The 12593-nt window shown below is 52.0% G+C and overlaps 1 protein-coding gene across 1 annotated transcript in view; it reads right to left on the bottom strand.

Annotated features, from left to right (window-relative positions):
• The window catches only part of PSD (pleckstrin and Sec7 domain containing), a 107973-nt gene that overhangs the window by 65004 nt on the left and 30376 nt on the right, over nucleotides 1-12593 (bottom strand). Inside the window, exons 2-4 of the mRNA XM_034776477.1 lie at nucleotides 6737-7817; nucleotides 6514-6616; nucleotides 5273-5765 (exon numbers count right to left, since the gene is read on the bottom strand). Coding sequence (XP_034632368.1) covers nucleotides 5273-5765; nucleotides 6514-6616; nucleotides 6737-7705 — 1565 coding nt within the window. The 5' untranslated portion in view covers nucleotides 7706-7817. The remainder of the gene's footprint in view (nucleotides 1-5272; nucleotides 5766-6513; nucleotides 6617-6736; nucleotides 7818-12593) is intronic.

Raw genomic sequence — 12593 nt, 5'->3', positions numbered from 1 at the left:
AACATATAATGAGGAGATATATATACACACATACAGAGAGCATAAACAGGTGGGAGTTGTCTTACCAACTCTGAGAGGCCAATTAATTAAGAGAAAAAAAGCTTTTGAAGTGATAATCAAGCTAGCCGAGTACAGACAGTGTGATAAGAAGTGTGAGAGTACTTACAAGGGGAGATAGAGTCAACGTTTGTAATGGCTCAGCCATTCCCAGTCCTTGTTCAAACCGGAGTTGATTGTGTCTAGTTTGCATATCAATTCTAGCTCTGCAGTCTCTCTTTGGAGTCTGTTTTTGAAGTTTTTCTGTTGTAATATAGCCACCCGCAGGTCTGTCACTGAATGACCAGACAGGTTAAAGTGTTCTCCCACTGGTTTTTGAGTATTTTGATTCCTGATGTCAGATTTGTGTCCATTAATTCTTTTGCGTAGAGACTGTCCGGTTTGGCCAATGTACATGGCAGAGGGGCATTGCTGGCACATGATGGCATATATCACATTGGTAGATGTGCAGGTGAACGAGCCCCTGATGGTATGGCTGATGTGATTAGGTCCTATGATGATGTCACTTGAATAGATATGTGGACAGAGTTGGCATCGGGGTTTGTTACAAGGATAGGTTCCTGGGTTAGTGGTTACATTACAAACGTTGACTCTATCTCCCCTTGTAAGTACTCTCACACTTCTTATCACACTGTCTGTACTCGGCTAGCTTGATTATCACTTCAAAAGCTTTTTTTCTCTTAATTAATTGGCCTCTCAGAGTTGGTAAGACAACTCCCACCTGTTTATGCTCTCTGTATGTGTGTATATATATCTCCTCAATATATGTTCCATTCTATATGTATCCGAAGAAGTGGGCTGTAGTCCACGAAAGCTTATGCTCTAATAAATTTGTTAGTCTCTAAGGTGCCACAAGTACTCCTGTTCTTCTTTTTAATAAAAATACACAGGGGTGAACTCATTGGACTATTCACTCCCCTTCATTATGGGCCAGAGAAATCAACAGGGTCACTTGTAAAATAAGGTGTAAGGTATCCAGAATTTGGCCCCGATCATCACATGTACAGATTTTAATGGAAGTTAGGCACCTAGATATCCTTTAGGATCTGGGTGCCTGTGATTCCGTTTCCCATCACTGGGGCTCTGATTCAGCAAAGCGTTTAAGCAAATGCTTAAGTCCCCTTGGAGCCAGTGTAATCATGTGTTTCTAGTTAAGCACAGGCTTAAGTGTTTTGCGGAATCATCGTTTGCACCTGTTTTTAATTCATAGGACTTTGCCTCTCACCCCATAGTTATTTACTGTCCTTAAAGCAAGGCTCTACTCCCTGGAGTGGCTCTCTGAACATGCCATTATGGGGCTCCCTGAGTATTGGGTCTCAGGGCAGGCTATGGGGGGGGGTCGATTTAAGATACGCAAATTCAGCTACACAAATAGCATAGCTGAATTCGACCTATCGGAGCCGACTTACCCCGCTGTGAGGACGGTGGCAAAATCGACCTCGCAGCTCCCCGTCAACGGTGCTTACTCCCACCTCCGCTGGTGGAGTAAGAGCGTCGATTGTCGCGTCCCGACGAGACGCAATAATTCGATCCCCGAGAGATCGATTTCTACCCGCCGATTCAGGCAGGTAGTGTAGACCTAGCCTCAGTCATTTCCAGAGCAAACCTGCTCCATGTGCAAGTAAAAGATGGTTTCCTCACTGACTGCCAGTCCTGCAAACTCACCTGGGATCTGAGTTTAGCTGGGTCTCCCCTTCACATACCATCAATAATGCTGATGGTTCTGCAGGCCAAATTCTGCCCTTGGTGACACGTGTGCAACCCCACGTGAGGTTTGCACAGGTGCAACTGATTGGAATGTAGCAAACAATTCTGAGGCAGAGCAGAGTAGAATCCAGCTCCCTCTTTTAACTGCGAGCATGCCTGCATTGCAGGCAAAGATGTGATGGCAGCATGGAAGGGTTAGCTTTGATTTAGCTAGCTCGAATAACAATAGCAGTGAAGTCATGGTAGCTAGGGCAGCAGCATGGCTAGCTACTCCGGGTCCCTCTTTGTCGGTAGGTCTGCATCTACACTGGGGGTTTTGTGTACATAGTGACATTGCTACGGGGGGGTTCCACACCCCTGTCTGACATAGCTATCCCGGTATAAGCTTTCAGCATAGACCAAGCCTCAGGTTCGTGATTACAGTCAGCAGAGCTGAAGATCCCCTGGAAGTAAGAAGGTGCCCTTTCTCCACTCACTTTTCCTCTCTGGTTAGCTTGTGTTTTCCTTTCCCCTTTGCTGACCAGCCTGCTGGTAGCCATGTGCTCCTGGCTCTGGCATTTGTCGCCCCCTAAGGAAAGTCCCCTCTATTGTGACAATCAGTGTAACCACACAGTGCTCGCTGATGCTTGAGGGAGCAGCCACCCTAACTCTCCCTTGCAGAACTACTCCAAATGCCTAAGGCCAAATTTCTCAAGACTCCAAGAGATGCAGGTAGGTTTCTAGTAGGGTTTCTAAGAGAACCCAGGCACCTAATGCTCATTGCTTCCAATGGTAAGGGTGAGGCGTTTTGAAAACCCCACTAGCTGCCCACCTGCATCTTTAGATGCCTAAAAGACCTTTACAAATCCAGCCCTTATTAACTTCCACAGTGGCAGCTTCCAAAACATGCTGATCTACAAAGCAGGCCCAGAGGGATCTCAGATTGCTCCTCTCAGTCACAGCCTGGTGGGCCACTCACCTGCTTGAAGGGGCAAATTAACTCCACTGTGGCATGCTCTGCTCAGCGTTTGTACCTGTCTGACTCTTGGGGTTATTTATTACTGCTCTGGTTATCCCAGTACAACCCATAAGGGGGGTGCTCTCATTCCAATATAAATGTGCCTTATACTGGTAGAGCTAAACCTCTCCCCCCATGGGAATAGAGGGGTTGTAGTGCATTAACTACTCCAGTATAGTTAAAGCAGTACAACTTCTGTGTGTAGACAAGGCCTCACTGCACTAGCAGATTTGGCAACTTGAGTCTCTTAACAGACAAGGTCTTGGTCCCCTCTCTGATCGGGAGGCCCGTCACACAACCCTACAGTACTGGTACGTTACTGGAGGGCCATGGAAGAATAAGGCAGTCAGCGCGGTACAGTGATATCCACATGGTAGGAGTGATAGATTGAGTGATCCATGCAAGGGAAAATGCAGCTGGGTGGTATGATTCCACACTGGCCCAACTGGGGAGCTGTTTGTTCTGGCTCCCATCACATTAGAAGAGCCATTCAACAGTAGGGAAAAGAGTGGGGTTGGGGCTGGAAAGAAGAGGGAGCAGCTGTGGTATGCTTTCACCGTGTGATGACTAACCTGTGAGCTGCCCACTGTGAAGACACAGTGAGACGAGGTAGTGTAGTTTCACCACAAGGTAGACTAGATGAGCTCGTCCCTGGCATGGGTGTAGTGCTCTCCTCATCTTGTCACCTTGCAACAAACACTACAAGTGCCTAGGATTTTCCTGCAAGAGAACTACCCCCTAGCTGCACCACAGCCTCCCTCGGCCAGATGTTCAGCACAGCAAGGCTGCCATCCTCTGCCGGTGGCTGCTCAGTGCATGCAGAATGGCTGTCCTCCCTTACTGTGACCAGAAAGATGATTCCTTGATAAGGGGAGTAGACAGTCTGCTCCTTCCTGAGATCCACCTGTGACAACGCTGTCTCACCGGAGACACAGAAAGGGCAAGCCCAGAAGTCCCCCAGAATACCTTGACGTTGCAGCCTATAGTTTGCTGCAGGACAGGTCTCCAAGTCCTCAGTCTTTGTCTGAACTGGAGTCGCGGACCCCAGAGCCACTCGCATCTGATCACATGGGGCTCATGGAGAGCCATCGCATGTACAGCTCCTGATGAGACACAGTGGGCCACAACTGGCTGGCTAACTCCACTGGCCTCCTGGCTCCAGCCAGGATCCTCACCCAATGTGCAGTGACCAGCTAGACTCATGTGGAAGCCTCATTTTGGTAAGCCCCACTTTGGCCTGGTGGGACAGGAGGGAGAGGAGAGAATCATCTCACACATCACACCCAGACGGACACAGCCCTTATGTTTATAAGCACAGCCGCAGCGGTAGACAGCTGCTGGCTGTGCCTGGGGCCCATTCCCCAGCTGGGGAAGCGGGAAGTTAGTCCTGCACGTGCAAAGCCATCTAGTGTTGGGTGTGTCGAACTGGCTGGGTGATGTCCCAGTCACCTGCCCTTACAGGATGGAGAGATTAAACTAGCCACAAGATAGAGAATAGTCCCTGTAAGAACCAAGAGGTGGACTGGATCTAGGGCCTGATGCAAAGGCCATTCAGGTCAATGGGAAGCGTCCCACTGACTTCAATGGCCTTTGGATCAGGCCCCAAGCCCTAGCCACTTCATAATTCGTCTCTCCATGCTCCCCTGGTGTGGCATTATCCCAGCGCACCTGTCCCTTCCCTCATCCTACCATTACCCTACTCACGCTATTCTCCACGCCTTGCTCTCACCCCATGCTGTCCCTTCAGAAAGCATTTTGTGTTAATAAGTAATACGTGCAGGCAAACAATTATACCTGGCTTGCTCTTTGTACTGAGAACTCTCTCCATCCCAAAAAACTTTGCAATTTCATGCCCTACCTATGCATAGAAAGTTGCTCATCTAGTACTGAAATGCAGACCCCTCTGGGGTGGAGCATGGCAACTGCTGGACAACGCACAGCAACACTACGCGACAGTTTAGGACAGGCAGTGAAGGACACTAACGCCCAGCTGAAAAAGCTCGGCGGGAATTTAGGGAGGCAGAACGTAGTTATCCTGGTTGGAATTTGACCCTTACTTGCTAGAAGGGCTTTAGGGTCTCTGATCACCCCAAGTGACCTTAGTTCTATGTCTCCAGCAGCTCCCACAGCACAGCACTTCCTACTGACTCACCAGCACCATTGGTTTTCTTTAGCAGTTTCCCATCTGAGTGCATCACTCAATAATTCCCCTGTCCCGTTCATTCCCTCTGAAGCACCTGGCATTGGCCACTATTGGAAGACAGGACGCTGGGCTAGACAGACCATTGGTCTGACCCAGTATGGCTGTTCTTATGAGTGCTGGCCAGTCCAATCCTCCTTAGCTTGTGGTACTGGACAGGACCCCAACCCAATGTGAGGATGCTCTACACAAATACACTGAATTGTACAGGTCACGTGTGTCTGGTTTGGGTGCTTGTCCACAGTGTACTTGACAGAGAACAGAGCAGCCCACCACAAGGCACCATCTCACTCCCCCTCAGCAAACCTCACCTGCCCCTGTTCTCCTGCCTCGTTGCCTCAAACACCTCGTCATCCTCGTCCATCTCTTCGCCCTGCATCCCGTTCCTCAGACACTTCCCATCCTGCTCTCCCCTGCGCTGGGGAAAGGGGTCCTCTGGCATGCTGTTCCTTCTCCCCAAGGTTCCCGTGACACTCGGATTGCTCTCGCTGTCCTTCTGGCTCTCGATGGCCGAATCCCCTTCGTCCTTCTCAGCCAGGATATCATCAATATTGGTCTCGCGATAGCATCGCAGCGGCACCGAGTCCAGATCCGTCTCCGAATACTTCACCGTCCTCCTTATGATGCCAGTTTCACAGGATCCTGGCTTCTTACTGCCTGCAGGAGCCATCTCTATTTCCACCTCGACGTGACACAAGCTGCGCTCCGCCATTGGTTTCTCTGATTCTGGCGGCAGCTGGTGGCTGGGCTTCTGCAGGGGCTTTGCCAGTGACGGAGACTCAAGAGGTGTCTGGGGGGAGGTGCCTGGAACAGAGAGATCCCAGAGTGTTTACATACGAGCAGCTGTAACCTCGTTCTAAGAGCAACCCAGCCTACACTTCAAACGAGGGAGCTGCACCTGAGAAATGCAGAGAGACCCATTCTGCAGCTGCAACGTAGGAACACCTCCAGTGTAGTTCAGCCTGGAGCAGCAGCATAACTGGGCCCAGAGAAGGGGTGAATCCACAGGGACAAAGGTAAGAAGGAAGGTACTGGGGCAACGTCCAAAAGGAGAATCACTCTGCCAGTGTGTCTGAGTGTTTGGGGTGGCTAGACGTACCCAGAACTGTACAGGTGGGGCCCACACCATGCTGGCCTACCCAGACTGGGTTTTTAACCCTGAGCCCTCCTCAAAACAGGAAACAAAGAGCTGCGTCCAGCAACCCAGTGTCAGCACGGATGGATTTGCTGACACCACAGTGGAGCTTAGGGGTTTGGACAAACAGACTCTGATGGCAGCAGAGCTGCTGGCCTCAGAGGGATGAGGGCCTGGCCATTTTGAGCCTGGATTTTATTAGATAGGCCCAAGCTGCAGAATTTGCATCCAGCTTTCCAAACTCCCCGTCATAAGGCTCAGGGAGGGAGGGCTTGGTTCTGGGGTGGGTTCGGCTGGACCAGGACAAAGAAAAGGCCAGCCAGAATATTCAGATCTGGATTTAGCAAGCAGATGTCAGTCGCAGTGGAAGGCGACGCTGTCCCTCATCCCCACCCCTAATCACGAGGGACCCATTACCTGTCCCTGGAGAGTCCAGTGAGCCATAGAAGAATTCCCACTTGGCCTTGGCAATGCGCTGGGCATGGGCTGAGCTCTCCCGGGAACATGCCCACGAGCCCCCCTGCAGGAATAAAAGAGCATGTTAGCTGGGAGCCTCCCAGGAGGGAAGGGACAGGGAAGCAGGTATGTGGCCTCTGAAGGCGAGGGCCCGGCTCTCCCTCAGAGACACGCTGGACAGTACCTGGTCGTGGGGCTCCATGCCCAAGGGGTTGCGCAGGAGCGCTGAGATGTGCTCGGATGGTGTCCCCAGACCATTGGAGAGGGAGCTGAAGAGGCAGTTGGTGTTCAAAGCATGGGGCAGCCCTGCTGCCCTTCCATTGCCAGGACTTAGAGAGGGCTGCTTGCCCACAGGAAAGCGGCTACCGGCCAGGAACGGATCTGAGGCAGAGACCTCCAGCTTCAGCTTCCGACTGAGGTGCTCCTGGAACAGGCTGTTCTGGGCGGGTTGGGGGCACGTGCCTCCAGGAGGCCCCCTCACAGAGCCACACGTGGGCGGCCGGGCTGTCAGCCGCAGGCTCTCACTTATGCCCTGCCTGGTGCCTGGGGAAGGCTGGCTTTGCATGGCGGGGCAGGAGCTCCCCTCTTTGCTGGAACCGCAGCGGACGGCTTCCCCAAACTCCAAGCTGCGGCTCAGGCCATGGGGACTTGGCCCGTTCTCCCTCCTGGGCTCACCCGATGGGAGGCCATTGAGGGTTTTCACGCTAGCCTTTTCAATGAAGCGGAACGTCACCACAGAGCTCTGCCCCTCGGGCGCCGGGGCCACCAGTGGGCTGCGGCTGCCCGGGGAGGACAGTAAGGAGCTTTGCCTGCTTCTCAGCGGGGTGCACGGTGCTGTCACCCGCCCAGAGCTTGGGCAGTTGCCGTTGCCAAAGGGGCCAGCGTCTGGTGCCTTGCGGATTAAGGAGCCGGTGCTGTTATACATGCCCAGCTGACACCGCCGCGCCTCGGGAGCCAGGCTCTTGCGCAGTAACTGGATCCTGCCCGTGCTGAGATTGGGCGTGAGGCAGCGCTGCGGGCTGGAGGCAGTGGACTCCATGCTCTTGGTGGCAGGCAGCCAGGGTCTCCGATCCAGGTTGCGGGCAAACCGCGGGGGCGACACGGCGCAGTCTCCTTCAGGGCGGAAGCGCACGACTCCTCCTGCCTGGGCCATCACAAAGGAGGAATCAGGTTTGAAGCCAAAAGGGGTGGGGCAGGGAGGAGGAGCTTTTCCAACACCTGTGAGCCGAGAGCTCCACCAGAGGGTGACGCATCCTTACGCGGCCCTGAAACAAAGGAAAAAGCAGCAAGTTAGGGCAAAAATACAATCAAAGACACAGAAAAGGGAGAGATACGGACCAGACCCACGCCCAGCACTATCCTAAGTCACCAAGGCTCCTCGGCTCCCCACACAGGGATCGTGCTGGTGTAAGTGAAGGCAGAATTTGGCCCAGCTGGTGTACAAAGAGAGAGAGAGAAAAAACAGGGCTACAGCCTCACAACTGGCCACCTAAATGGCATAATGAGGCAGGGCTTGAAGTGGCCTGAAAAAGGTGGGGGGCGGAAGAGGGAGAATCTATCATTTTCTATAAATTAAAGTAACATCACACCTGCCTGTCCCCCCTGCCCTCATCAATTTTGGCCTCAAGTCTGTTCTGCTCTCCCAGCCCCACCTCTGCTCCTCCAGCATCTCTAGGGCTCTTCCCCCCCCATCACCCAGGCCTGGGGGAACCGAAGGGAAGCTGCCTATCCCCCTCCCGCAGGCTGGGTGTTGCAGAGGGAAGGAGGGAACAGCAGAAGCACCACCCGGTTATTCCCAGGAGCTGCACCCGCCTGCTGCAGGAGCCCTCATTGGCTGCTCTCCCCAGCACCCCATCAGCAACACGGTTGGAGTTGTAGGCATTTCTTTTGCCCACTGAGCATCCTCTCTGGACCAGGCACACTTTAAGCCCGGCAACTAGAGGCCTGTCTCATTCTAATGCACGACTTGCATGTGCAGAGAGCCACTGAGGTGAGCAACGACCTCATCTGCATGCACAACAGATAGGGTGCCCAGATGTCCTGTTTTTATAGGAACAGTCCCGATATTTGAGGGTTTTTCTTATGTAAACTCCTATTACCCCCCACCCCCTGTCCCGATTTTTCACACTTGCTATCTGGTCAGCCTAACAACAGAGCTTGGCAGCCCTGAAAATCTGAGGGAGAGTTAAAAAACGCAGAGAGGACATGTGCATGCATGGGTGTGTATGCATGAGCAGCCCCAAGAGGAGAATCTGGCTCTTTGTGTATAAGGCAGACAGTGTGAAAGAGAGAGAGAGAGGTGGGCATGTGGCTTGATCATCCCATTCAGTGCCAGCGTAATTGGCCCTGGGAAACTGCCCCCAAGGCCAGCAGTGGGATGCTGTCTCAGTACCCAGGGTGGACAGCACACGCCAGGGAGGTTAGTAGTTCTCTCCCAGCGCCTCCCTTCGGCACAGGAACCACCAGGTCCAGGAACAAGACTGCCACAGGACTCTGCATCCTTTACAGGGAAGGAGTCGTGAGCCCCAGCCCTGCTCTTCCAGCATTCACCATCACTTGCTGAGCAGGAAGCCACTTAGCATTCAGTAAGGACTAAGTTACAGCTGGAAAGTCCGAGCTCTCCTCCCCTCTCCAGCTCTCTCTTCCAAGGTTGGTAAGAGCAACAGGAACATCGTGACAACACAGGCAGCTTGTTTCAAGGCAATGGATGCCTGATGCTGCTGACATCTCCCCTTTCTGCTGGTCTCGACCCTGTCTATTATTGTTGTCACTTATTTCTGTTGTTGTTCCACCATGCTTCCAGCACACTCACCACTACCCCAGGAACTGACTCTACCCATTCCTAGGGCTCAACCAGGTCACAGTTCCTGAAGGCATGCAACAGGCTTGCCCTTCCCAAGGCATCTGGAGACCTAGACAAGCATCCCTCCATTCAGCTAATCCCATGCACAATCGACTACTTCACCTATCACAGTCCAAACTGGGAGGAAGTCTCCTAGGAAACAAAGCAGACATAAGAAACCAGCTTGCAGACATTTCACACCTGCACACTGCACAGGACCTTTTCCTTGGCACAGTCCAGGGGCAGGCAGCACAAAGCAACACAAATTGTGCTGATCAGTGCAAGAGCTGCCAATAGACAATACACAACCTCTTCAGAGATGAAACACTCATATAGCCTGTGATATCTGATACTGCAAGCCCAGTGCTAGCCCACCTCATCTCCCCGGGATACTTGGTGCATCGCAGACCCAGACAGGACAAGACAGCAGGAGGCTCTCCATTAGTCTTCTCTGCAAACTTCAAATCCACGAGAGGTCCCTCAGGCGAGACAAGTTCATTCAAGTTCACTCGTCTGACAATAGAAAGCAGAGCCAAAGCGAACAGATTTTATGCACAGACTAAAGGATTTATCAAGGAGCTCACGAATGGCTTGTTGGCAACGATCATGAAATACCCTGGACTTGTCATCCTGGGGTACTTCAGCAGGCATGCTGAGAAGCCCAAAAACTCATCTCCCCATGCGACTCCCTAGGACTCTCATTGGTCATCTCTGGTTCCACCTACACAGCCAGCCACACCCTGGACTTGATCTTTGGCCTAGAGGGCAATACTGAGGCCATCACAATCCAGCCGCTGTTTTGGACAGACCATCACATTGCTCAGTCAGCTCCCAGGCAACAAAAGAGATCCAGGAACCTGAGGCCATCATGAGAACTCCTAGACTCCGCCAAAATCCAAAGCCTGCTTAAGGACAGCGGCACAGGGAGAGAAGCCACGGATCTGGTGAATCGTTGTCGTAGATATTAGGCCTAATTGGTAGACAAAATAGCGAGGGGGTTGGCTATCCCACCCAGTCCTCCCTTTCTGAGTCCTTAAAAGAAAGAGATTTTTTGGGGGTTGGGGGAAGAACATTTGAAAGAACAACAAGGGAGAACAAACACTGGCTACTGGAGTGAGCTTCACCATCACGGCTGCCAATCCCACCATCTCCTGGGACCTTCTTCGTCCTAAGCTTGAGGGATGCCCTGACCAGAGAGAGGGACCCATATGACAACACCACCCCTACCAGCTCCAGCTGAATGCCAACCACCACCGGGGATGAATGGACTTTAGTTTCAGCAGCATAAGAACATAAGAAGGGCCATACTGGTCAGACCAAAGGTCCATCCAGCCCAGTATCCTGTCTACCGATAGTGACCAATGCCAGGTGTCCCAGAGGGAGTAAACCTAACAGGTATTGATCAAGCGATCTCTCTCCTGCCATCCATCTCCACCCTCTGACAAACAGAGGCTAGGGACACCATTCCTTACCCATCCGGGCTAATAGCCATTAATGGACTTAACCTCCATGAATTTATCTCATTCTCTTTTAAACCCTGTTATAGTCCTAGCTTTCACAGCCTCCTCAGGCAAGGTGTTCCACAGGTTGACTGTGCACTGTGTGAAGAAGAATTTCCTTTGTTTTAAACCTGCTGCCCATTAATTTCATTTGGTAGACCCTAGTTCTTATATTATGGGAACCAAGTAAATAACTTTTCCTTATTCACTTTCTCCACACCACTCATGATTTTATATACCTCTATCATATCCCCCTGTAGTCTCCTCTTTTCCAAGCTGAAAAGTCCTAGCCTCTTTAATCTCTCCTCATATGGGACCTGTTCCAAACCCCTAATCATTTTAGTTGCCCTTCTCTGAACCTTTTCTAATGCCCGTATATCTTTTTTGGCCCTCTAGGCCAAAGATCAAGTCCAGGGTGTGGCTGGCTGTGTAGGTGGAACCAGAGATGACCAATGAGAGTCCTAGGGAGTCGCATGGGGAGATGAGTTTTTGGGCTTCTCAGCATGCCTGCTGAAGTACCCCAGGATGACAAGTCCAGGGTATTTCATGATCGTTGCCAACAAGCCATCCATGAGCTCCTTGATAAATCCTTTAGTCTGTGCATAAATCCTTTAGTCTGTGCAACAGCAGCTCCACCCATCTCAACTACCCACTTCTCTTTTCCCCAGGACAGCTATTACCATCTTTGATACCATCTAAGAGACTGTCAACCAAGGGTTTTTTTCCTTCTAAAACTCTCGCCAGCTACCGGGAAAGGGAACAAGAAATGTTAAAATTAAAGCCTGACTTAATACTTTACATTTCAAATGCTTTGCTGTTTTTTTCTTCTTTTAATAAAAGGTTTAAAAGGTGTGTGCACCATGGTCCTGAGCTCTCTGTATACCCGGGCCTTGTTTAACACGGTTTAATGTTTGACAGTGACTGGGTTACATTAATACCTTAAGCCCATATATTCCATCTGAATTAATACAACAGCACCCGTCAATGGAAGGCCTTAACCTCCACTCCCCATTCTAGCACATTTTGGGGGGTTTCTTCCACACTTCTTGATGTTGAATGGCCAGAACATGTGAGGAGAGAGAGTGTGTGTGTGTGTGGGGGGGGGAAGCGGTGGAGCATATGTGGGTTTGAAAGAGATTTCAAAATAGGCTGCCTTTTGGAACAGATGGTAAATTCTGGAAGTGCAGAATTCTGGGCCCCTGCATGTACTAAAGTCCCAGGGCCGGCCTTTGGGTTGGATGGTCCGGGGGGGCGGCACAGAGCACCCTGCCAAAGAGGGCGCCATGTGAAGGGTTTGCCTGAGTCCCACCTGACCTGCCGAGAGCCAGCTGGGCTGGTGGAGGCAGCAGGCAGGCTGGCGAGCAGCAGTGTCTGGAGAGGGCAGAGAGACCCAAGCCGCTGGGGAGAAGCTGAACAACCATCCAGGTGACTTCTCCGGAGCAGGGGTGCCCCTCCTCCCACCTGCTCCACTGCTGTGTGCAGCCACCACTGCTCCTGTCCCCCCCTCTTCCCCTGCATTCTTCCCCTGGAGCCCCTGGCCATTCTAGACTGGAAGCGTCCTCTGCTGTGCGTGGTGCGGGGAAAGGTTGTTGTCGGGGTGTCTCCCTCACCCCACCTATGTACCCAGTCTCCGCTGAGCTGACAGGACAGGGGGAATCTGGCTGTGCTGCTGCCTCTCTTGGTCCAGAGCTGCTGGTGTC

Source organism: Trachemys scripta, chromosome 7 (genome assembly GCF_013100865.1).
Source record: "Trachemys scripta elegans isolate TJP31775 chromosome 7, CAS_Tse_1.0, whole genome shotgun sequence".
In the NCBI taxonomy this organism is placed as follows: domain Eukaryota; kingdom Metazoa; phylum Chordata; order Testudines; family Emydidae; genus Trachemys; species Trachemys scripta.
This window is presented reverse-complemented; position numbering and strand designations above follow the sequence as displayed.